The 27,160-nt window shown below is 43.1% G+C and overlaps 1 protein-coding gene across 1 annotated transcript; it reads left to right on the plus strand.

The window, feature by feature from the left end:
* Window positions 1-16,353: 16,353 nt before the first annotated feature.
* On the plus strand, window positions 16,354-26,841 carry LOC112300926 (transmembrane 4 L6 family member 4-like). The gene is made up of 5 exons (XM_045192077.2): window positions 16,354-16,527; window positions 17,258-17,347; window positions 20,992-21,128; window positions 25,882-26,056; window positions 26,757-26,841. The coding sequence occupies exons 1-5, from the start codon at window positions 16,354-16,356 to the stop codon at window positions 26,772-26,774; spliced, it is 594 nt and encodes a 197-aa protein (XP_045048012.2). The 3' UTR covers window positions 26,775-26,841.
* Window positions 26,842-27,160: the final 319 nt, after the last annotated feature.

The following is a 27,160-nucleotide window of genomic DNA, read 5'->3' on the forward strand; positions in this document are numbered from 1 at the left end:
GCACATAAAGTGCACACAAATTAGTCAGCAAATCATGGATAACTGTCTTGGCACACACCTGCGAATGCAGGAGAGAGAACTCTAGCACATATTGTAGTCTATGGAGTGTATCCATCCAAAAGGTGAGATAGGACCAAAGAGAGATGAGGTGAATGAGGTGAAAGAGGAAGAAGAGGGGAAGGAAGAAAAAATTAAATCCAGGGTTTAGAAAATTCATGGGAAAGGCCCACTAATTGAGCTCCAGGGAAGTAAAAAAAAAAAAATCTGCCTTTCTGCAAAGTTACTTTGTCCCATGTTAGAAACAATAATAGGCTGACCGTGACCGTAATATAACATTTTGGTCAGAGTTCAGAGATATCCATATACATGCATATGGATATAAAGGATTTGCAGGAACTAGTTAAGCAGTCTCTGAGAGACTGTGGCCTTCGTGTCTGACTCAGGAGCTGTGAGTCCACAGGGCAGGGCAGGTAAGAGGAGGTGGATGTCAAGCATGAGAGAACAGGCATGAGCTGAAGGCCATGCGGATGAACTGAAACCCGTGTCTGTTCTTACTGCCTGTGGCTTTGGAGGTGTGGCTGTCCTGAAGAAGCTGCAGCCCTTGATCACAGAGCTGAAAACAGTCTCCCTGGCCCAGAGGTTGGAGAAGCTGAGGGAGACTCAGGAAGGCGAGAGCTGTAGGCCCAGCCACTGGCTGACGTCAGTGCAGGGAGGCAGCATGTGGGCCACGTGTGTGAGCTGCAAGGTGCTGCTGCTTCACTCTGCCCCCAAAGCTCGCAGAACCACTCTTGTGCTGCATCCTAACAGGAAACAGAGAGAAAGGGTACTTTGGGGTGTGCGGTTTGGCTTAGCCATGTTGACAAATTACAACGCCACTACATGCAGTTTGCAAAAGGGAATGGTGTTTTAATTTTGTGTGTGTACGTGCTGTTTCTTAGTGCAGGTCAGGATTTCTCATCCTCTACACTGGGACCAGGTAATTTTTTTTGTCGAGGGTGGGAGAGCTGTCCTGTGCACTGCAGGATGTTCAGCAGTGTCCTTCGCCTCTACCTACCCAATGCCAGTAGCAACCTCTCCTCCTCAGTTGGGACAACCAAAATATCTCCAGACATTGCCAAGTGGCCCCGGGGGCCAACTTCCGTGGTTAAGAATCACTGGTCTTAACTGTGTGCTGTTTGAGGAGAACGTTAATTTTTTATCCTGGAAACCAACAGTGTTTTGCATGTAAGAAGTGCTTAGTAATTGCTGGTTGAATGCACGCATATGTGCCGGAACAAATGTTTACAGTGACAGGCTCGCATTTAAAGGGAGGTATCTGCACTTAAAATGTCAGTGTTCTCACTTCAGACGCTGCTCTTTTGGTCAAATACTCACCCAGATGACCTTCCCTGCTGTGGTTTTTATGATTATGTTCATGACCCCCTCTGGAGGTCTTTACCTCCAGACCAGACCACTGCCCAACCTGCTAAATGTCTGTTTTCGAATGTCTCGTTGGTGCCTCAAAGCAACATTTCTAAGCTGAACTCTCACAGTCCCTCCACACATGTTTCTCCTGAAATCCTGGTGTCCGGGAATGTCATCATCTGCATGAAGCAGACGCAGAGCCTCACGGGTGATGCTGCCTCAGGGATGACCCTAGATGATCAATACACAACTTACCATGCCATGCCCTTTCCGGGGTTCTGTCACCCAGCCCCTACTGGCTGCTGCACTGGGCCCGAACATAATAGATGCTCACTGAATGGGATGTTATCATTGTTGTGGCAATGTGACTAAATTATTCTGCTCCGGCCCTGGCTGGCGTGGCTCAATGTATTGAATGATGGCCTGCGAACCAAAGGATCACCGGTTCGATTCCCAGTCAGGGCACATGCCTGGGTTGTGGGCCAGGTCACCAGTAGGGGGTGTGCAAGAGGCAACCACACATTGATATTTCTCTCCCTCTCTTTCTCCCTCCCTTCCCCTTTCTCTAAAAATAAATAAATAAAATCTTTAAAAAAAATTTGTTCTGCTCCAAAGAAAGAATAAGCCAGTCTCAAGCACTTTGTAATCAAATATTTATAATTAAAAAAATAGCACTCTTTGCTAATATGCAGAAATTTTGGTAAGTTATAGCATGGATAATTTCACTTACTCCTCAGAACAACTGACCAAGGGTTCACCATTGCCCATTTCTTACCCTCTGCTTTGTCTTTCCTTTACAAAGATTCTCCCCTCCTCTTTGTCCTCAAGCTGAGGCCTCTTTGCTTGGCCGTCAGCTTGGGACAGTACTCATGTATCCCTTTATCTGCTTCCCTTTAAATACTATCCCTGTATCAGGGGACTGGGCCGACCACAGTGAAAGACCTTTCCTGTCCAACTCCAGCCATCATGTCCCCTTGCTTGCCCAGCTACGTGTTGCTGCTAAGGTCTGCTTGCTTCTTCCCACTTTGTGTAAGAGTAAAGTGAGGCTTGAAAAAATCATAGCTCTCCAAGGCCCAATGAACAGTGTCAATGGAAGAAGTCCAAACCTATAGAAAACTTGTGTCAGTGGTCATTTGAGCCAAAAGATACTGAAGACTTGCCCGGAAGCCCAATTTCCAAGGATTGAGAGTATGCTCTGAAGAACAGCACTTTTGCAGGAATTTTAAAAATACATTTAGAATCAAAGGAAAAAACATAAGGAAGATTACATGAAATCCATTGGTAGTATGTTAAGGAGGTGAATTACAGCAAAGTGGGGAAGTCTCTGGGATTGGAAAATAACCTAAAAGGAGAGATATGTGCTTATTTTACGTTGGTGGGTATAAGATAGCTAACATTTAACGTTTACAGTAGATAGGGATGGTATGGGGCAACAAGACAACAACGGGGAGTTTGGGGATTGTAGGGCCAGGTGTGGGTGGTTGCGCCTCCAGGGGTTCTAAAGAAAATACTGACATTCTGAGGGTCTGTTACCGTAGATGCACAAAAACAATGGACAGGGCTCGCTTAAGGCAAAGACTAACCTTTTATTAAGAAATTTGCAGGGCAAGAGGGTGACTGCCCACCACGACCTGCCCAGTTAGGAATTTAAGATCAGACCATCCTGTGTGGTTACTGACTCACGGAGCTTGTCAGCTTTGCTGCACAGCCCTGCTTTTCCACTCACAACAGCAAATGGTAAATCCAGCATCCCCCACCCCCCAGGTAGCTTGACTATTTGAGGGACAGTCCACACTCTCAGCACTATGCTATATACCTCACTGCACTTTCTGAAAACACCTAGGAACATCTAGCCTGGTTATGCTAATTCAAGGTTCCTATGTAACAGTGAAAATACTAAACTGTTATTTTTTAAAATGTCATAGTTTATTCTGTTTATTAATTCATGCTGAAGGGAAGCAGAGTTTGCCAAACCAAAATAAGCCTTTAAATATTGTTTTAGGCTGGTTAATTTTAAGAAACAGCAGACATGGGAGAGGCCTCGGAAACCAAGTACAATTACCCTTTGTAAAGCACAGCTCCCCCTGTAGGGGTGTCCCCCTCACCGCAGCAGGTCTGCTCCACTCTCACCTGACTGTGCTCTGCCCGGTCACTTCCCATCACAGACCCCACCTACATCCTTTTTCTTCAGCTGAAGATGGCATTTAAGGTGAAGGCTTCTGCCATTTTGCTGAGTTACTCAGTTTTCAAGTGTGCAGGAGGTATACGTGTTATTAAACTTTCCCTTGTTTTTCTTCTGCTGAAATAGCCTGAAAAACCTTGGAGGGTAGAGGAAATTTTTCCTCACTGCTTACCTGAATTAGTGAAAACTATCAATCAAAATATTAGAACTGAGGGTACTTTAAGACTGAATAAATTTAGCTTTAAAACTCAGCCCTAGAAATCACCTGAAGAAATGACTCATTACCCTTACCTCACCTCTGACCAGTCAGCTTCCAGCACTTCCCTGAAGCCCCTAACCCACCGTGTGTCTTGTGAGTTTGCCCTATATAGTGATAACCTACGCACCATTGGGCAGTTGGCTTTTGAGCATTAGTTTCCTGTTCTCCCGGATGGTGCCACTCATAATAAAATAGGCCTTTTTTGTTTGTTTGTTTGGCAGGAGGACAAACTTTACTGAGCCCCCAGCCCTAGTTCTTTCTCCTGCACAGGCTTGGTTCCCTGCAGATGTCTGGTCCAGCAGACACCACTTCTCGCTGTCCAGTGTTTTTGCTCTAACACCAGGTGGATGGGCCCTTTCTGTTCAGTAACAATATCATAATCAAAATTAGTATTTTTAAAAGATTTTATTTATTTATTTTTAGAGAGGGGAAGGGAAGGAGAAAGAGAGGGAGAGAAACATCAATGTGTGGTTGCCTCTTACGTGCCCCCTACTGGAGACCTGGCCCGCAACCCAGGCATGTGCCCTGACTGGGAATCAAACCGGCGACCCTTTGATTCACAGGCCGGCTCTCAATCCACTGAGCCACACCAGCCAGCACTCAAAATTAGTATTGTTATATAATCTTTCAAAGACAACCACACAGAGTGTCCCTGTTTGCTCACTCCTGTGCTTCTTATCTCCCAATATTTCTATTTAGTTGAGGAAAGAATGAAGACAGAGAGTATATAAAATGGAGTCGCTGTAACCAAGCTGCTATAATAATTAATATTATAAAGATTAAGGCATGGGAAAGACCCCATTCTCATTCTAACTAATTTGGAAACTCAAACTTTTTTTAACTTTGCAGTCCTGCGGCAATGCCTGGATATACATTTGAGCCCCCAGGTGGCCCCCTAATTACACCCTAAAGGACTCACATATACAGCCACATGACATCCATTATCCTAACCCTTGGGACTCAACCAGACATCCTGGCACTCATCTTCTGGACCACCTGTCATCAAACTGAAAACCACCCTAGGGCTAAGAATGCAGGACTGATAATTCTCAAGAATGCAGGTTTTGCTATAAGAACTATTAACTCTCCTTTCTTCTTTGGAACACTTCTGTGTTTTGACCTGGCTGTTACCAATTTGCAAACTCTAAGACTCCTGAATAAATACCTACCATTTATTTGTAGCAAAGCCTCCTAACTCATTTTGAGTTTGCTCAACATAATAATTTTACCTTCTCTTTGTGGAAGAAGGCCAAATGAAGAGGTAGATTTCTAGAATGCTCAGTGGCAAAAAAGAAAGAGCAGGTTCCTAAGCTCTCTGCCCCCGTGCAGCACCAAGGAGGCTCTCCATGTCCCCTGTGCCTGCCACCCTGCTTGAGGGGCTGACACTCGCAGAGCACGACTCAGGTGTGGACACCACTCTTAACAGGTGTCAGCCCCACTAACAGCACAACCCTCGGCAGCAGTTGTGCTGATGTTGCCTCATATGAGCAGTGAGGAGGCTGAGGCACAAAGAGGTTCAGCAAGAAGCCCAAGGTCACAGAGCAGCCCAGGGGCAGAGCTGGCATTACACACAGGACATCTGACTCCAGAGCTCCCCCCAACGCCACCAGGCTCTCCTGCCCCATCCCCCAAAGACTGTCCCTCTGCCGCACTACAGCTCTGCTGCTTTCCACACACCACGCAAGGCTGAGCCCTTCTCAGCACCGAGCAGACCAGCAGCACGTTCAGTCACAGGCTCCATCACAGGACTCTCAGCGTGATACGTGCATACAGACCCCGATGTTAACAGATTCTTCACACATCTACTCCTATTTGTTTTCACGATAATTACCTACTCCTATTCATTGTCAAGGCTCTTCACATATCTACTCTATTAGTTCTCCAGAAGCCTGAAGAACTGAACTCTAACAACAGAGCAGCAGGCACTTGCAGACATTGGGCCAAAGAGGAAAATTACTTGGAGCTGACATGTCATCAGCATGAACTACCTTCATCTCCTCATCCAAAATGTGGCACGGGAAGCTCACTGAAACACTTGGATGTATGTGGTTCTCCATCCTTTTAAAATTTCCTTTTCTGAATGTTTTATAATGCACACAATACATTAGAACAGTCATCCATGTACATCATTTGTAAATAAAAAATAAATAAAAAAGCAAACTCACATACATCAGGGCTCCGTGACAAAACAGTAGGGAGACTAGCCACCAAGGTGTGGTGGTCCTCAATCTTGAGAGTCACCAGAACTGCCTGAAAGGCAGTGGGGCAGCCTCCCAGCCCTCAGCTTTATTCAGATTCAGGAGTCAGGGAAATTCATATATTACCCTGACATCTTAGGACATTCTGAGCAGTGACCCATTGACTCCACTATGAACCTTGCCCAGAAGATGCATTCATTTATTTTCTCTGTACTTAAAAATAACTTTATTTTCATGTAGAAGCCACAGATCTTTTTGGCTATAAAAGTGACTGAAAAGAAGGAAATAAAAATATCAGTATTCTGCATGTCTTTCTACTTCCCCTTCCCCTGAGACCCTGCTCTTTTCCCCAGGCTCCCGTGTCCCTCCCGCTAGCGCTAGCGGGGCTCGGCTCACAGCACCAAGCAAAGCCAATTGCTGCCCTCTAGTGGCCATTCCGCCCAGCAGGCCACTCAGGAGATAATTTCTTGGGGTCATGTCTGGCCACCTTCTTAAAGAATTCCATTTTTCTCTACTGCCTCCCCTTCAAGCAACTTTTTCCAAAAGCCCTGTTCATTCAGGACATGGAAGGGTGGGAAAACAAGTCAATCGGAGGTGGTGTCATCCAGAGGAATAGTTGTAGTGTCAAAGACAACGTGCTCACAAATATATTCATTCATTCAAGAAATATTTTCAAAATATTTGGAACAGTATACTAGGCATTGTTCAAGGTGCTCATACAAAACAAACAAAAATTCCTGCTCTCACAACGCTGGCAGACTAATGGAGTGAGACAATGAAGAAGTGAATTAGCTCTTCTCTTAGCTGGTGTTAACTGCTGTGGAGGAAAACCTGACTGAGAATAGAGGGAAAAGCTCTGGCAAGAAGAGCATTCATCGACCGCCTATGAGTTGAATTACCAGGTGTTTTACATAAGTCACCTGTCCTAATCTTCACCATTCCCTCATTGTAGCCTCCCTCTTTTCATAACTATCAGACTTTCAAAAATGCTACAAGAGAAAGAGTGCGTGTAAGACTGCATGGCACCAATCCATCTGTCTCCTGAATGTAGAAAATCCGTTCAAACACTAGGGAAAGTTATACCATGAGACAAAGTGAGTGTCTTGTAGATAAGAAGAATAAGAAATAAGACACAGAAAGGTTAAGCGAATTTAGAACTGGCATTAGTGCCTGACTTCCAACACTGAGGTTTTGAGGGGTTATATTTGTTTCTTTGTTGTTTTGTCCACTAATCTTCAAACCTTATACTTTCAGGATGTTAAGAAAGCAGATTGAATTGAATTAAAAAAGAAAATATTATGAAGATGTTAATTCTGCCTAAATAGCTCTAAAAGTATAATGCTACCCCTACACACACACACACACACACACACACAGAGGTGGACTACTGCTGCCTAGCCCCCTGGACACAATAGGTTGTCAATATACATTGTTGCCCTTCCATTGTCCCTCCCAGGACTTTGTTTAATGGTTCCCTATGCCCAGGATGCTCTGCCTGCTCCTCTCGTCCTACCTCACCACCCAGCCCCAAACGATCTCTCTCTCTCTAGAACTTCATTAGCATGCACTTGATACTAAACATATAAAATAGTATATGAGGTCTGTCCAGAAAGTGTGCAGCCACGTAAAATGAAAAATGGAGACATTTCTCAAAGAAGATACAAGAAACACTGTACATGGGACAATGACACCTCAGTCCCTTTCAAAGTAGTCACCTTGGGACCTCACATAGCTCTCCCAATCGCCATCAGCTATCCCATTGTATTTTCCTGAATCTCATTAATGGTCTGAAATCTCTTCCCTTTCAAAATAGATTTTAGTTTTAGGAAAGACAGAAGTCACTGGGCACCAAGTCTGGGCTGTAAGGGGGCTGAGTCACCTGGGTGATTTGATGTTTTGCCAGCAAACTCTGTATGAGACAAGATGCATGAGCAGGCACATTGTCATGATGAAGCTGCCAATCACCAGTGGCCCACCACTGCAGCCTTCTGAATAATCTGAATAGTTTCCCCAGAGGAATGTTCAAGATTAATGCAAAATTTGATGCAGATTCGTTGCTCTACGCAGTCACTTTAATTGCCTCAGCCACACAGTGCACATGCTCACTCAATGACGTCTGCCTCCCCCACTGACTAGTACAGTGAGGTCATCATTGTTCATGCGTGTGCATTCCACTCCACTCTCCTTAGCTGCCAGGTTACATTGATGTTGCCCAAACTGTTCTCATTACATTAACAATGGCTGGACTTTTTCTGGACAGGCTTCATATTATTGTTTTGGAGGCAGAGGTCATGATATCAATTTCTTCCTGTCCTCATAGTACCAAATAGGCCTTGTACTTGGAGAGGGCCACCAACTTCTCTCCAAGTTCGTCCACTTCCACTTTTTGGCCTGTTTGCCTGAAGTTGCTCTGCTATTGGGAATCCTCCTGTGGCTTCCACTATGTAGGATAAACTCTAACTCAGGAGCAAAGTGCATGAGCCCCTTAGAGGGTCACCAGCTCCTTCTACCTTATTGGGCCTCGCCTCCTGCCTCATTGTCCCCACACACTCTCCCTCCAGGGCTACAGACGTCACCTCTCTTCTGCCAAAACCCTGTGCTTTCCTATATGCTCTTTTCTTTACCCGAAATGCCTGGGGAACTCCTTGAAGCTAGGAGTCCTTCACTGCCCAGCTAGAGGGCCTACTTCAGACTCCCTGACCTGCTTGATGCTGTTCACTCCTCTTCTTCCTTCCCTGCTCTGAGCTCCCATTACTGTTTGTTCCACAATATGTGGCCCTGATTAAACTGTAAGCTCAAAAAGGATTGAGTTTTCTTCATCCTTGTATTTCCAATGCCTATTCAGTGCCTTCAACGTGGCAGGGGCTCAGCAAGTACAGAGGTGAATGAATGAATGTGAAATATGTGTTTGCTTGTTGTTGATACTTGTGACCCCGAGACTGTCAGGAGATATTAAGGAAGGTCCTAAGTGAGTTTTACGTTCTTTGGCATCTCAGGAGAAACCAAATCTGGCTTAGGACCAGAGGTCTCACAACCACCAAACTCTCTCCTACTATTGGAAACCCAGCTGACTACCTGAAATAGTGGGTGAGAGGTTATTTCAGAAGAAAATATTAATAATTCCATGGCTTAATTTTTATAATTTCTTCTTTATAAAACCCTTTATATCAGTCTCTCTTTTATACAATTTTACATAGAAACACATTAGCACTTAAATCCTTTGTTTGCAAGATTGCGATGGGTGGGGCTGGAATCATGGACATGCTTCCCAGGCCTCACACAGGCTCAGAAGGGCCCGCACTTGTTTAAATGCTCTAATGCTCTAATTGAAGTTCTTCATTTTAGCATGGGGCTCATGTTTTCATGTGGCACTGGATTTGCCCCTATTCATTTATTAGGCCGATACTTCTTAGAAAAGTATCACGCTGTAACTTTTTCCTCCCAAATTTGGGGACTACTTCTAGAATTTGACAGTAGCATCAGAATAACCAATCAGTCAAATTAAATGACCCTTTGACATCTTTTATTTGCTCTGTTTCCAGTGTCTCTGTAGCTGAACCTGGGAGCACTGATCATTTGTCCCTATGGGATCAGCTACCATCTTCTTTTTGGGCAAAATCTTCCATTGATATTGGCAGAATTCACAGTGCACTTCCCATCAAGATTCAAATAGATCCTTCAAAACCCCTCAGAATAAATCAGTATCCCATACCAAAGAAGCCCTTCAACATATAGGGCCCATGGTGAAAAGAATGCCTCCGAGCCTCATTCAGAGTCTCTTTCTCCCTTGCATTAGTGTCTGTAATGCTCCTCTTTCATCTCTGAGGAAACCCAAGAGCTGAGTGTGGAGATTTGTGTGGAGGTTGTTTAGGATCTCTGAGCAATAAACAACATTGTTATACCTCGACACCTGTTGTTCTAACCTCGTGTGCTACTGACATCCCTCTCAACTGAAAGTTAATTGTTTGTTGTACTGATGTATGCAGTGCATTCTTTTCCATTCCAGTTAATGAAGGTAGTCGATACCTTTTTATCTTCACTTAGAAAGGAAAATAACCTGGACAGTTATTTCTCAGGGATTTACTGGGAGCCCTTCTTAATTCTTCCAAATCCTGAAGGCTGATATAAATGACGTGAAGTTCTCTAGGGGTTCTACTTTGTTGCAATACGTGAACCACTTGCTTCTTTGCCTTCCTCCCAAGTCTCGTCACAGGAAGATATCATCCACTTGCTAAAGCTTTTAGCCTTTGAGAGGCATGAGGTCATCAAGGAAAAAATGAAGTTTGTCCAAACCCAAGTGTGATATTTAGTGCATTTGATATCAGAACAAGGGCTGCACCTGGGTCCAGATAGGCTTCATGGTGTCCTAAGTTTCCCAAACCCCAAACTAAGCATCAACTGCAAGGTTTTATCAAGCTCTTTGGGTATTGCTGGAAGTGGATTCCAAATTTCTCCCTTATGGCCAAACCTCTGTGTGTTTTACTAATGAACGGCCCCAACCCAATTTTATGGGAAGATCAGGACTGACATAGCCTTTAAAGCTTAAGGGAGAGTTTAAATGAACCCACCCGCCCCTGAGCATCCAATTATCACATCCCTTTTTTCTTTTATGTGTATGAAAAGGAAGGGAATGCCCTCAGGGTACTCACCCAGTAACATGGGGACTAACACCAATCCATAGGGTATGATCGCACCAGCTGGGCCCTGTGGCATGGGGACATCCCCTTCCTTAGGGCCATTGTGGCCACTGCCCTTTTGGTTAAGGCCACTGAGGAAGTCATTGTGGGGTCCCCTTTAGCCATCTTTGTCCCTCATGTAGTGGAAGCTCTTCTGAATTCTCATTAAACTCAACATTTTTCAGTCAGCTGCTTTACCTCCTATGAGGTACTTTTGTTAACTACTCCTCACATAACTCTTTCATGTTGGAATCACCTTAACCTCGCTGCTCTTTTCCCCTCCGTAACCGACAAAGCCCCTCATGGGTTCTGGTCAAGATGGTGGTGCAGCTGAATGTCAAACTCTCATCCTCCCACAACCACATCAGAATGCAACTAAACTGTGCAGGGGACCTGCCCCCTGAAATGGGGAGGGATTGAATGGTGCGTGTGTACGTTGCCCTTACAATGATGGTGATGTGCACTGGGGTGCCCAAGGGATTTGAGGGGGAGAGACTCACTAAAAAACAAAACAAAAAGAAGGAGCACAGGAAAACACAGCTCCTTTTGATCTCTCCTCCTTGTGCTGAAAGTCCTGGGCCCCAGACATTAGGGACGGTGGGAGGAGAGGGGAGGAGGCTCACTTGTCAGCAGCAGGTCCTGTGCCCCTCCTCCAGTGGTAGTGTGTCAACAGCTGCCAGCGCAGGCCAGTGAGGTGTCCTCCGCAGCATGCTGCCAGTTGGACGCCTAGACACGCAGACTCTGAAAGATGCCTGAAACTGGACAGCGACTGGAAACCAGCTAAGCCACCTGGTTTAAGATACTTTTGGGTGGGAGAAGTAGTTCCTGGTGTAACCTTGAACTGAGCTGGCAGAGGGTGACAAGGTGATTTTTCTTTGGGTGTCTAAGAGAAAATGGGCGGTAAGGCAGAAACTTGCCATTATTTCAAATTATATATGATTGTTACAAATACTTAAATAGCTATTTTGGGGGGGTTTACCCTTTACCTTTATTGTGATTGTTAAATAAAATATTCCTTTCCTTTCCACTGAACTCTGCCTTTAGACATTTTCCTGGTAGGCGGCAAGCAGTAGGATCCCCCACCCCCTTACTGGCTGGGTTTGGCAGCAAAACTACAGACCAACCATCACTCAGAACCAACAAAGCCTCTCATGACTGCTTAACACTGACAGGTCGCCTCCTGACCCCTGGTGATGATCTGCAGGAAACTCCTTGAGTAACACCAGCTTCTCATGGTTCACTGAGAGTTCATCTTTAAAAGGTGACAATGGCAAATGGACAAGAAATGCAATGTCGACACCCTTTGTAACTGAAGCAGCTACTGAAGTAGTCACACCTTTTGCTACTGCAGCCTGACAAGTCTAATTATTTGGCCTCATTCTTGCTCACACTGGCCTGCACCCCAGCCACGATCAAGACTGACAGCATTTATATTGACAATGGATCTGCTTTTGGAGCAACTCATGGTTTTGGAGTGTTGTAGAAACAACATGGCTTCCTTACTTTTGGTGGAAATAAAATTAAAATTAACCAGTATGTCCTGGAATTATTGGAAGCCATACATGTGCTTGCTACTTTAGCTATCACTAAGTCCCCAGGGTATTCTAAGCACAACTCTGTGAAGTTAAAGGAAATCACCTTGTTGACACTTCTGGAGGGAAAGATGTTTTTAAAGGAACCAACAAGAGTCAAAAAGATATTTCCCCAAATGATAACTTAGAAAAGCCCAACAATTGGCCTCATAAAAGGAAAACCAAGATTGGAAATCCAGCAATTGTTAGCTTGATAAAAAGAGAAGGCTCTGTTTCAAACCAAGTAACAACCCAGTCCTACTAGAGACTCTACAATACCCACTTCTAACTACTGTACATGCATAAAAGCATTGGTCCACTAACAAAATGATAGCATTCGTGAATCAATGTTGGCAGGGGAATAATAAAAATAAGGCCACAAAAAGCACCAATCTCACTTGTGTCACTTTTCAAAGTACAACCTAGGGAAGCCTGTTTGCACTGCTCCCAGACATTTTAAATGACCTAACAGACTATTCGAGGTTTGGCAAATGGCTTTCATACAGCTTCCTCATCTCATGGATATAAATATATTTCAGTATTGGGGTCTGTATATGTTCTCACTGGACTGAAGCTTTCCCTGTAGACAGGCTACTGCCTCTTCTGTGGCTGAAGTCCTTTTGTAAACATTATCCCTACCTGAGGAACAAACGCCATAGTGACAGGAGACCCCATATTATGGATCAGGTGCTTTCACAAGTCTGTGTTGTTTGACTAGTTTTATATAACACTTTGCACTTACCAGCCTCAATCCTCAGGCTTCTTGAATGCACTAACAGCATTGTTAAGACTCAATTGGCAAAACTTGGAGGGATCTTCCAAATACCTTGGTCAAAAGCATTGTCAATGGTCCTTCTAAATCTTAGATCCACCCCCTTTGGGACTCACGAACTTTTGCCAATTAAAATAGTCTTGAAATAGTCCCAGAGCATTCAATGCACACAGACTCTGCCTCTCTTGATCCACAGCTGATAAAAGGAGACATACTTTGATATTATGAAAGCCTAATTGCTTCCCTCAAAGTTAACCACATTGTGGTATAGCAATCTTTTCATAGTGTGCTTGCTCCAGGCAGATGAAGACCTTAAGCAACATACTCTGCAACCTGGAGATTTTATCTATTGGAAAAGACACCTCCAGAAAGATGTCTTCAACCTCACTGAAAAGACCCCTATCAGGAGTTGCTGGCCAACACTTGTGCCAAAAAACTCCAGGGAACAGATTGCTGGATTCATGTGACATTTCTAAGGAAAGTATCTTACCCTGACTGGACCTGCACACTATCTAGTGACCTGAAGGTGGAGATTTCCTGAAACTGAAGTAGACAGCACCCGATGAGACAGCTGTCACAAGATGTTCAGACCAGGCCAATTAGGAGACTTAAAATTCATAGAAACCTCTCTTTCATCAGGAGTATTAACTGACTCTGGATTCTTACCAAATTTCTAAGTTTCTGAATTTACCCTACAGGTTGTATTATTGATAAGGCATTCTATTCCAAATAATTTCTTCTGAGATAATAGTTTAGTTTGTTATATGTTTTATTCCTACATCATATCTTCCCAAAGTATTTGTTTAATTCTTTCAGTTCTGAGTGTATCTTTACTGTATTCACTATTCTAAGATATAGACTTTAGGTGGGAAATGCCTGATGATTCTGTATCCTACCTCTTCTTGTCACTCACATGTGACTACAGAAGGTTTCCAACTATGCATTTCCCTCTGACATGGAACATCGCATGAGTCATGGAGGCAGAAAGCGGTTCACCTGCAGACTTGCTCTGCTCCATCGCTTCTTCCAAGAGGCCCAGGAAATGTCAGGTCATGGCTGCACCCCAGTTACAATGGTATTTATTACAGCCAGGTTAGAAGGGGCTCGCTTTTGTTCAGAGCAGACAGTACATCATTGAAGGGGGGGAATCAGATCTTCAGATTCCAAAGTGCTGAGGTCCACTGGAGGTCCATTGGTTCCTGGAAGACAGTCCCAAAAATCAGGGAAACGGGTCTGCTGAGGATTGATGTTTACGGGTATCTGTCCTGCGTTTTCTCCTGTAACAGAATAAAAGGAAACCATTTAACTCTTTTTTTAAGCTCTTAAAAGAGAAACAGTCCTTCCAAAATTTATAAAGAACTCACAAAACTCAAGACCAAAGGAAAAAAAAAACCCAACAGCCCAATTAAAAAGTGGGAAAAGACCTGAATAGATATTTCTCCAAAGAGGACATCCAGGGAGCCAATAGACATATGAAAAGATGCTCAACATCACTAATCATCAGAGAAATGCAACTTAAAGCAATGAGATATCTCACACCTGTCAGGATGCTTATCATCTATAAATCAACAAACAAGTGCTGGTGAGGATGTGGAGTAAGGGGAACCATTCTGGACTGTTGATGGGAATGCAGATTGGTGTGGCCACTGTGGAAAGCAGTATGGAGATGAATAAAAAATTTAAAATGGATCTGCCTTTTGACCAGGCAATCCCACTTTTGGGAATATATCTGAAGGAACCCAAAACACTAATTTGAAAGAACATAAATACCCCTTAGGTTCATTGCAGCATTATTTAAAATTGCTAAGATTTAGAAGCAGCCCAAGTGTCCATAAGTAGATGAGTGGATAAAACAACTATGGGACATTTACACTATGGAGTACTACTTGGCGTTAAAAAAGAAGAAAGTCTTACACTTTGCAATAGTATGGATGGACCTGGAGAATATTATGCTAAGTGAAATAAGTCAGGCAGAGAAAAGCAAACACCATATGATTTCACTCATATGTGGAATCTAACGAACAAACTGAACCATCAAGCAAAAGAGAGATAGACTCAAAGAGAGCAGGATAACAGCTAAGTGGGGGAGGTTAGGGTATAGAGGGACTGAGAAAAAAGGAAAAAGGACTCATAGACATGGACAACAATGTGGTGATTGCGAAGGGGACGGGGGTGTAAGGGGACTAAACAGTAATTAAACATACAATAAAGAAATTATTTTAAAAAATAAAATAAATGAATGAAAAGTTAAAAAAAAGAAAGAAGGAGAGTCCAAGAGTTAACATAACTCTCATCTTCATTTGTGCTGGGCCTACATTTAATCAGAAGATTATTGCTGCAGGTCTAAATTATTCCATCTCTGGGCAAAATTTCAACTGCCACAACTCACACTGAGTTGTGATGTTCACTGCTGGCAGACACAGAGATGCCAGCTGAATCTTTCCCTGCTCTGGGTAGACATGGTCCAGAATAGGGAAGTCCAGGGAGACAGGAAAGGCGCATGTGAAGGCCCTTTGGGTCTGACCTATGACCTGTGCTTTCCCGTGACAGCAGCGTGAAGAGCTCTTTTGTGAAAGAGCAGAGAGGCCCTCCCTGTAGTAACTTCCTCATCACAGGGCTATAATCTCAGGATTTAATTGTAAGCTTCTATGTACCCATATCCTCCCTCTTTATGTTCAAAGACAGTGGTGAGTTTCTTTTCACCATGTTATTAAAAGGTTGTCTTCATAGATGGCTCTAGGGATCAATTTCAAAGCATTTTATAGAGTGGGTTCTGTAGGTCACCCCCCTCCCTCCGCACACACGTACACACCCCACCCAGCTACCTGCCTCTCTCACAATGCATATGAGTCACAATGCATGTGAGCACGTGAAAGTTCTTAGAAGTCTTGAAGGAAAGAAATCTGTTTCATTTTGTTTAAGCTATTATTACCTAACTCATTTAATTACCTAATCCTATATTGGTAGAAGTTCTACCCTGATAAAACCAGAGTCTGTAGAACACACTTGGTCTCCACAGCAAAGTGATTGCTCTCAATGAGGCACAAAATCAAAAAGGACTTCAGGTCAAGGAGAATATATAAATATCCTTCGCCATCGAGGTTCTGCTCTATTTGAGAAGCTGAAGCAACTCCACAGATACAGTTCATAGGTTGATTTGCTACTCAGCTCCAAAATACAGATTGAGATGGGAAACATTTACTAGGAACCGCTGGCTAATAATTTTGAAGAGACCTCAGGAAGGAGTCAGCGAGGGGCCTTTTCCACAGACCTGTCCTGGACTTCCCCATCATGTGCACTGGGGGCTGTGCCAAGTGCCTGGGGACCGCCCTCCTTTCCCTCTCCACAATTGCCTTCCTGTGTAACATCCTGCTATTTTTCCCTGGAGGAAAAGAGATAGGCAACATCAACCGCCTTTCCCAAGAGGTTTGGTTTTTTGGAGGAATATTAGGGAGCGGGTTCATGGTGAGTACAAAGCCTTAAAAATCCCCCTGAAGGAGAGTTTTATCCCATTCTTCTAAAATTGGGCTCTTATTGACCTGGAAGATATTTTGTTGCTAACAAAAACCTAAGCATTGCATGGTGAAGTTTGTGCCTTAATTTTTCCCTTCTCCATCAAGGCCTGTCAAGGAGGCCATATCCCCCACATTTACTAGGTAATTTAAACTTGGGCTGACAGTTCTCATGGGTCAGTTAAGTTCCAGGAACTAAACTGAAGGTCACCCAAGAGAAGGTGCTGGGAGTGCTGGGAGTACGGGGTAGAAATACACTTCCTAGCCAACTGATTGACTAAAAACCATCCAGAGAGGCAGGCATCAACGGATTCTCCTTCCATTCATGCATGAAGGATTTCTCACCCTTTGTTCCTAATAGAGATTGAGTACTTCTGCTTTAGAGACAGGTACTTTTCATGACAATCAAGGACACTTTTTTTCCTTTTCCCTACCCACCATCTAAATGGAAATTCGTGTTGTCAGATATTGAAATCTTGATCCATTGAGACTGCAGTATGGCCAAATGACATCTAAATACTGAATAACACTTGTCCAACATGCCAACTATACTCTGTTAGCACTTGCCATACCCTTTGGCCACCACGTCTCAGGTCACAGCTGTGGCTCCTCACACACACAGGCAGGTACGAGTCTTCTTTTCACATCCCAGAGCCATTCTGAGGTGCTTCTCTTGGTCATAGATGCTCTTCCCTGCTAACATGTTCTTGGACCTGAAGAACAATGACTGCTGTGGGTGCTGTGGCATCAAGAGCTGTGGAAAAAGATTTGCGGTGAGTAACCAGGGGGCAGACATCAGCCAGGGTACACTGTCCCCTTGTTTTGGGCATCTTGAGATGAAGACAATAACCAGCCTTAGGCAGGATTCTGGGGAGAGCTGGTGCAGAGATAGAGATAAAATTCTTCCTATGGACAGAAAATAACAATGAAAGGAAATTTTAACATACAAGCACCCTCTTACTTATAGGGAATGAGTACCAGCCTTGGAGTGCAGCTTGGCCCCTCCTGTGCCCGGCTCTGTAGAACTGCCAGAAAATCAAACTGCATGGAAGTCTAATAACCAAGGAGTTAAAGAAACATTCATCCAGACTGGTAGGAGGGGTGGAGCCAGGCAGTGGGGCAGAGAGGACACATGGAAAGGCGGTGAACCATGCAGGCGAGGCAGTGGCTGGCAGACCAGGCTGTCTGACATTTGTGGGATAAGCCAAGAGGAACAAATGGAAAGCAAGACAGACCACGAAACCCAGGGTTCCAGCCCAGGAAACTAAAGACTCAAAAACTCCTGGCTGTAAAAATCTATGGGGGCTAAGGCAGCAGGAGAAACTCCCCATATCACAGGAGAGTCCGTTGGAAAGGCCCACGGGGTACTAGAATGTATACAAACCTGTCCACCTGCAAATAAGCACCCGAAGGGGCACAATCCACTGGTGAGAAGCAAAGGAAATGACGGAAAGTGGAGCAGCGTGAGCAAGCAGCAGTGTTCCCTCTCTGACCCCTCCCCCCCCAGACAGCACCACAATGCAGAGATATTACACATCGCCTATTAAAATACCAGTGGTATATTTCACATACCTACAACAAATACTCCAAAAATTTATAAGGAAACAGAAAAGATTCAAAATAGCCTCAGAAATCTTGAGAAAGAAGAGCAATTGGAGGGATCACAATACCTGATATCAAACTATACTACAAGGCCACTATAATCAAAACAGCCTGGCACAAGAACAGGCAGATAGATCAATGAAACAGAATAGAGAGCCCTGAAGTCGACCTACACCTTTATGGTCAATTGATATTTGACAAAGGAGGCAAGAGCATACTATGGAGTGTAAACAGTCTCTTCAATAAATGCCGTTGGGAAAATTGGACAGCTACATGCAAAAAAAAAGGAAACTGAACCACCAACTAATACCATACACAAGAATAAACTCAAAACGGATTTAATTAAAAAATTTACATGTAAATTTCAAAAACAAAAAAAAAATCCTGGAGGAAAACAGGTAGTAAAATCTCAGATAACTCTCAGATCAATATTTTTGCTGACATGTCTCCTGATATTGTTCATAGGAAAAATAAACAAATGGAACTACATCAAACTAAAAAGCTTCTGCACAGCAAAAAGAAAAACCACAAACCATCAAAATGAAAAGTGAACCTATCATATGAAAGAACATATTCACCAGTGCTATATCTGATAATGAGTTAATCTCCAAAATACATAAATAACTTGTACAACTCAACACCAGGAAGACAAACAATCCAATTTAAAAAGTGGGCAAAGGACCTAAATAGACACTTCTCCAAAGAAGACACACATATGGCCAAAAGACATATAAAAAATGCTCAATATCACAGAGATTCAAATTAAAACTGCAATGAGGTGTTACCTCACACCCGCCAAAATGGCTACTATCAATAAATAGACAAACATCAAGTGCTGGCAAGGAAATAAAGAAAAAGAAACCCTGTAGTGCTCTTGGTGGGAGTGCAGACTGGTGTAACTTCTGTGGACAACAGTACGGAGTTTCCTCAAAAAATTTAAAATGGAAGTGCTTTTTGACCCAGTGGTCCCACTTCTGGATACATATCCTAAGAATCCCAGAACACCAATCAGAAAGATTACTGTATTTTGCCATATATAATGTGCACTTTTTTGCCCAAATTTTTGAGGGAAAAATAAGAATGCACATTATACATGCATATAATGATTCCATACCATTAGTATAAAAATGGGTATAATAATCCCATGTATAATGTGCACAAAAACCTGGGTGTGCATTATACACAGAAAAATACAGTATATGCACCTCTATGTTCATAGCAGTGTTGTTTACAATAGCCAAGATCTGGAAACAGCCCAAGTGCCCATCAGAAGATGAGGGGATAATAAGGCTGTGGTACATTTACACAATGGAATATTACCCAGCTATAAAAAAGAAGGATCTCTCACCCTGTGCAACAGCCACGGATGGACCTGGAGATTATATGTTAAGTGAAATGAGCAAGTCAGCGAAAGAGAAATACCATATGATCTCATTAATACGTGAAATCTGCACAAAATAAACTAATGAACAAAATAAAACCAGAGGCACGGGTACATGGAACAGACTGAGAAATGTCAGAGGGAGGTGGTGAGGGACTGGGTGAAAGAGGGTGAAGGCCAGGGGAGGTAGGGGCAGGGGCTGGGTGGCAGTGGCGAAAGTGAGGGATGGCGCACATCTGTAATGGTGTCAACAGTAAAAAAATTAATTAATTAATTAAAAAGGACAAAACTAAATTAATAAATAAATGCATACTTTTAGCTAAATTCCAAGCTAATCCGATTAAAAACACATATACATTGAAAAAAATTTATTTAACTTTATGTAATTTAACAATTTCCAAAATTATTCAACAAGACATATTTTGGAAAAGAACGCCTATTCTAACATAAGAAATTCACCAAAATTTTTATTTACTTATGACATAGATCATATTCACAAATGTTCTTGATGGTGAGAATGAATTTAGGATACCCTAGACATAAAAATTAAGGAAAAATTCTAAACAGGGAATGATATGAAACTTTAGTCATTGAAATCATCCAACAGGTAGTTATAAACCCAATGTCCCAACTAGCTTCATATAACTCACTGTCCAGGATTGTTTCTGCATTTCATATTGTATAATTCTATTTTGATTTCTAATTAAGTAAAAAGAAAGATGCTAGTACAATCAGTATTTTATTAAGCAATCTCTGTCATACGAAAATATTTAAAAGAACTAGGGCCCTGACACGTGTGGCTCAGTTGGTTGGACATTGTCCTGCAAAGCAGGAGGTCGCTGGTTTGATTCCCAGTCAGGGCACATGCCTAGGTTGTGGGTTCAATCCCGGTCAGGGAGTGTATGGGAGGCAACCAATATGTCTCTCTCACATCGATGTTTCTCTCCCTCTCTTTCTCCATCCTTTCCCTTCTCTCTAAAAATAAATAAATATAATCTTTAAAAACAAAGGAAGAAATGGAATGTTGGGCTTATTTATCCCAAAGAAGAGAAAACTTTCAGAGAGTTCAAGGAGTGGAGAGATGTTGAATATATAAATGAGAGATGTTTAAGATATAAAATTTCTGCAGAGACTTTAAAGGCTGCTGCTACCACATGGAAGAGAGGTTGGGCTCAATCATTTCAACCTCAAGGAATATAACTACACCAATAAGGAGAACTTCTAGACTTCTACTCTTTCTCAACAGCAGAACTTGCGTGGTACATGACACCAAAATCATTCTCCGAGACCCCAGAGGCCCGATCCCCTGAAAAGACTGACCCCTGCCTATAACGACCCTGTAGCAACCATGCTCAGCAACGGGCGGGTTAGGCGTGTTAAGACCAACATAATGACCACCGTAAGAACCTGGCTGTCTCTCTTATTCTCTTTCAGATGTTCTCCTCCATAATATTTGCTGCGATTGGACTCTTGGGTGCTGGGTACTCATTTATCATCTCAGTCACGGCAATCAGGAAGGGTCCTAAATGTCTCATGGACAATGATGAGTGGGGCTACCCCTTCCACAACGGGTAAAGTATACGCTGCAATGGCCACCTGACACCACAAGGGGAGAAACGTACACAGGTCCTATCATCTCAATTTACAAGTCTCAGGCATGTTGCTCTTTCAGGCAGAGCTGGAGTTGTGGGCTGGAGTGAAGTTGCACAAGACCTCACCCCCAATCTCACGTCTAACTGCTGTCCTGACAGAGACCAGGAGCGATAATGAAAGAGGGCCCCTCAGCTGGTATGAGGGAAGGGGATTTGTGGTGTCCTCACTGACATCCAAAATTTATTAGCAGACACACGAGACAACTAACAATATTGATAGAGTATTGAGTTCCACTGCAAATCTTATAATAGGAAACAAGAACGATCATTCACTAACAGAACTCAAAGCTTTCACTAATACCCCAAATGGTCTATAACAAAACCATTTTTAAGGTGCAAGTTTACAGCAAATGACATTGGAAATATTATAGACTCTTCGAGAGAGTTTATGTTAATAGAACTCATTAAAATAACTTCATATTTTCAAGGTACTTTGTAGTTTATAAAGAACTTTCTTGTTTTCTTTTTAAAACAAATTTATAATTTAATATCTGTAACAACCCCAAAAGGTAATTTACTTCCTGCCAAGACAGGCTAATAAGTTTGACTTGCTCAAAGTCAGTCCACTAGTTGGGGGCAGAGGCAGGACGTCCAGGCTTAGCCATTTGATGTTACACGTTCTCTGCCTCTTCACTGCACTGTCCAATACAGTCGCCAGCAGCCTTATGTAGCTATTTACACTTAAATTCATTTCAACAAAACAAAGTTTTTAAATCTTCAATCACATTAATATCTTCCCAGTCCTCAGTGGCCGCACAGGGCTGGCAGTGACTTCACTGAATATCACAGACATAGGTCAGCTCCATCGACACAGACAGTCTGTCGGATGCTGCTGGGTGGCCTCTGACCTCCACGAGGGCGGGACCTTCCTGCTCTGTTCACAGTGGCAGCCCCTCCATCCAGCAGGTCACTGACGCACATGGAGGATCAGGAAAGACAGTGGGTCGGTCCTCCTGCATGTGGAAGATGGGTTCATTTCTAGAAAATCTATAGAACATCCATTTATTAACTGGAATCCATATTATGAACTTACAGTGAGAGGCTAAAGAACCTGAGGATGGGATTCTGATGGGGGATATGGTGGTAGTGGTTCTGTTATGATCTGAGGTCTTGATGTGTTCACAAGTTCCACATAAAATAGCATCCCCACCCTTCTCTACAGTTAAACAGGAATACAAGGCCTCTGTTACAGGCAGTGATTTCCAAATGTATATTATGGTGAAGAGCCCTCTCATCTTACAGAGGACCGCAGGGCCGCACTGCACGGGGTTGGCCCGCCTGAGCACTGGTATCCAGACATCAGAAAGCTGAGCCATCTCCTGAGGTTTCGTACCCTGAGGGCTTTCTCTCTCCCTCCAGTGGGACTGGCTGTGAGCTACAGAATCCATCTTCTTTCAAGGACCTGTTTGTTATTATTTCTAACAGAATCAGTGCAGTATGAATAGGTTTTACTACTTATTCAGTTATGTGAATAATACCATCCTTGATCAACTTAAAGTCAATTAGAGTAAATCCGTGTCCAAAACAAAGGAGGGAGAAAGGAAACACAACAGGTGCCGAGCCACACACAAGGCAGTACAACATTCTCCTGTCTCTGATACAGGGCCACACGTGTGCCTGGCGCTCACACCTGCCTGAGATGCGGTGGGACCGACGTCCAGCTCCCATTAGCTTACTGCAGAGAGTAGAAACGTCTTTTTTTTTAAGTTTTGCTACAGGCATACCATTAATGATTTTGATACTTAATTCAATCTTTCGGAGCACTCCAGCGAAAACTGAGAGAATAATCTCTTTATCATGGTGGAAGTAAACCTTGACTGGCACACTGTTATACATGTATATGTACTTTACCAATAAATCATACTTCAACTATGCTAAGGAGGTACAATTAGTTAGAGGGATTTATGTAATGGTGAGGAGCATTGGCTTTCCAGTCAGACAGACCTAAGATCACTTCCAGGCACTGCCATTTCCAGCCTCAGCTTCTTAATCGCCACATGGGTGTATGTTCATTCACTCAGTAACTATTTACTGAGGGTGATTCTCTGCCAGGCATTGTCCAAGGGGAGCAGCACCTCCTGGTCCAGCTGGGGAAGGTGATGTAAAGCAGCTGCCCCAGAGCCCAGAACATGGGCAGGTCCCAGTCCCTGAAAACTGCTGTTGTTTACTGAAACCGCCTGTGCTGGAACTGGGGGCAAAAACAGGGGACATGGTCCTGCCTGTGTGAGTGAACCGTCCAGAAAAGGAGACAGACAAAATGACAGACAGTGACACAGAGTGCTGGGAAGCACAGAAAGGGCACCAAAGGCAGCTGAGGGCAGGAGGAGCATCAGGAGTCTGTCCTGGAGGAGGAGATGGCACCTGGAGTAGCCAGGCAGAGGGGCCAGGCTGAGCAGTCAGGCTCCCCTGATCTTTCCTTCAGCTGCAGGAAGTGAGTTGCATGAAATGCACAGCACTCTCTTCCGATGCTGGTGGGACTACTGCAGCTCAGGTGGAAATGCCCTGCACAAGAGCAGGAGGCTTTAAAACTCTGGCTCAGTCAACTGGCTGTAAACTGCTCAGCTCCCCTTACTTCACAGAATGTGGAAAGTATTAGTCCCCACATCCATGAAATATGAGAGCTACTCTCACCTGGGCTTGGAGGTTGGACACAGCAGTCATCGCCAGGATCTCAGAGAGGCTCAGCACCTGAGAGTTAGGGGAGAGAAGGGCCTGGAACGGCCATCCATAGTGGTTTGTGAGGAGGGCTGAGGCAGCAGCAGGAGTGGGACTGAGGATTGTTCCAGGCTCCAAACTCAATCCATGCTTCGAAGTTCCCCCCCTGAGAATTTTACTAATCTCACCACCAGGAGGTGCTGTCATCCCAGCACTGCACACTCTTCAGAGGAGGGAAAGAACTCAGCACTGCCAATCACTTCACTCAGGGTCATTTCTTTACCAGATGTGCCTGGAAAATATTGTCTCTCTATATAACTCCTTGTCATTGTCAAGTTTAAAAACGGTATAGATAGATAGGACTACAAGGAAAAATGCAGAACAGAAAGAAGAGTGTTTAAAACATAACAACTACTGAAAATAGGTCTTGCACAGCAATTCATAAGGGGTATCATCTCAGTGAATTCTCACAATTGAGAGGTTCTTTTCAGCCTATTCCATAGATGAAGAAACTAATACTGTCTGGGAAAGGGATGGGGAGGGTAAGTAACTTGCATTCACAGCTAGTAAGAACAAAGCTTGCACTCAAATCCACACCCATGGGAATCCAAAATACCAGGTTCTGTCCTTTAGACCAGACAGCTCAGATTAAGTGGAATTATAACAATTCTAGCATCTATTGAGGACTTACTGTATGCTAGGCACTGTCCTGGCCACTTTCCTAGTGTGAACTCATTTAATCCTCACAGTAACTCTTGGATTTCATAGAGGATGTCATTCCCATTTTACAGGTAAGTCACACAGCTAGTGCGCAGCTGGAACCTGTGCTCTTGTGGAAAGGTAAATCAATGCTATAAACAGTCTTTTATTTTTAAATCAAGGGCAAATGCTCGTTTCTTTGTTCCTTTGATTCTGTTAAATGCCAGGGCATCTTTCGTCATTGCAAAGATTTTCCAAATTTTAACACAGAGCATATTTAAATAAGTGTGTACTGGTTACTAAAGAATTTATCAGAAACAGGAGTCATCAAAAAGATCTAAAAACAATAAGGTGGGCGTTGATGTAGTAGCCACATGTAGAGAGATCTTCCCATTGAGGCCTTGAGAGGATAGAGGGGGCATAATGAAACAGGCGACCAATATGTGGCTCTAAGAATGTGACAAGGAATAATGATAACCCAAAGGATTGACCCACTTTCCTGTGCTTTTTGTTGAAGACAGCACAGTGCACATTTCTCCTTCACAGCATGATGCCCTTTATATGCAGTGGACTCCTACTACCCAGAATTTGTGAATATATTGCAATGCTCTTATTTCAAAGTTTTTGTAAAATATATATTAAAGCAGCAGATCATTTAGTGCTTTTTATTAATTAAATATTTTTGTATGTGTAATTCCCACATGTTAACAAAGATATAGTTGAGTGAAATTCACAATTTGGCTAGAAGTCTTTAAAAAGATCAAGCTTTTCCTCTTAACTATATAACACAATTGTGCCTTAGAAGGCTTCCATTGACCACTAGATGTGACAGAGTCTTGTCAAATTCCAAGTGGTCCCAAGTGACAATAGGTGAGATAAAGCCCAGGAACACTTGTGAGATTCTCCTCCTGAAGTGTTTCATTTCTGGGTTCCCTAATAGATATTGAATTTACCTATTCTTTTGGCCAACTCACAAAAGTCACCATGTCACTTAGTAGCTGTGTGCCCTATGCATAAGTCACTTAACCATTCTGTGCTTCAGTATGTTTACTTGTGGAAAGGAAGAAAATAACTAAGTTTTCTATGAGAAATAAATGAGTGCATCTGTGTAAAGTGTGTAGAACAGACACACATAGAATATAGTCAATAAAAATGTTAGGTATTGTCTTTAAATATACTGATATAATGGGATATATTTCTTATTGAACTTAGGTTTTGGATGGAAAGTATTACCAAAAAAATTATTATGGTGACTTTGTAGTCTAGGGTATCGCCTATGTTTTACAGATGTCTCCTTTCCTCCCCGTGCTCCTGACAGGGATTACCTCAGTGACAAATCCTTATGGAGCAAGTGCCGGGAGCCTGAGAATGTGATTTCCTGGAATCTGAACCTCTTCTCCATCCTGCTGGTCATAGCAGTGATCCAGATAGTTCTCTGTGCCATCCAGGTGGTCAACGGCCTCCTGGGGACTGTGTGTGGAAACTGCTGTGGGGTAAGCTGAGGTCTTGGTCCTTGCTTCTCAGGATGGGCAAGCCAAGGCTGGCCTGCAGTGCTAGTGGAATGATATGGTGCAGAGGTGGCAGCTACAGAAAACCAGAGCCAGGCTGAAGAGTCCAGGCAGCCCCCTCTGTCAGCCCAGGGAAACTGAGACTGTTTCTGGAACCCAGAAGTTTTGCTTTCTGTGCATGTTAACATACTCAGGCTGAAGTTGACCAAAATTTTTAGTCTCACACCCAGTTGACCACAGTCCTGCAGACAAAGTACTGTGTATCATACAGATATGTACAATACTGCGATGTGAAAATCCCCAGGGTCTGGGCATTTGTCATATGCTCATACTGTCAGCAGTAACACATCATGGTCTTGGCTGAAATGTTCTCACTGTTTCCTAACTAGAGCTACACAGTGGGTTAAAGTTGCCAGGTAGTAATAGGGAACATGCTTCAGGGGGTTTTCTTTTCTCTGGAAAAGAACAGAACTCACCAATGTAAAACCTATATTTTGATGAAATTTTTTATCCAGATGAGAGAAATAGTTAACACATGGAAAAACAGTCACTGAGGATTTAATTTAAGTAACCAATAAATGGGGGTATTAATCAGCACAACAGGAGTGATGGGGAGGGAAGAAAGAAACAGGGAAGCAAGAAAATAAAAAAGGATAATATTATAATTAATTTTTCTACCTTTTAGAAATATGGACGAATTTAAACCTCTGTGATGACCTTCTAAAACTCGATGGCATGTGGGAAGACACATTAAACTTAACCTTCTCTGCTTGGGGTTGTCAGTTTCTGTCTGTGTCCGAACTGTCAAAGCTCAGGGAGGGCACAGTTATTCCTTCTCCTCTCCAACCAGCTTAGCTCACTTGGAGTTTCATGTTAGTTTCAAATGAGAATAGTTTGGCCCCTTACATTATATTTTTAAATCTTTCAAATTCACTTCCTTTTGGCATTGATTCAAGCAGATTCAAAGTAAATTCACAAAATGTTTTCTTCCAAAGTGAAAATATATAAAATCACATGGACTGCTACACTGCTTCTTTGTACATACATGTATTTATGGCTTTGGAAGTTTTACATAATTCAGAGGAAGGA

Source organism: Desmodus rotundus, chromosome 2 (genome assembly GCF_022682495.2).
Source record: "Desmodus rotundus isolate HL8 chromosome 2, HLdesRot8A.1, whole genome shotgun sequence".
NCBI classification, from domain to species: Eukaryota; Metazoa; Chordata; class Mammalia; order Chiroptera; family Phyllostomidae; genus Desmodus; species Desmodus rotundus.

Bases quoted from the DNA above. Each gene is read 5' to 3' on its own strand.
- LOC112300926 (XM_045192077.2), top strand. From the start codon at position 16,354: ATGTGCACTGGGGGCTGTGCCAAGTGCCTGGGGACCGCCCTCCTTTCC. The intron at 17,348-20,991 runs GTGAGTAACCAG...ATTCTCTTTCAG, and splicing joins GCTGTGGAAAAAGATTTGCG to ATGTTCTCCTCCATAATATT. The intron at 21,129-25,881 runs GTAAAGTATACG...TGCTCCTGACAG, and splicing joins GGCTACCCCTTCCACAACGG to GGATTACCTCAGTGACAAAT.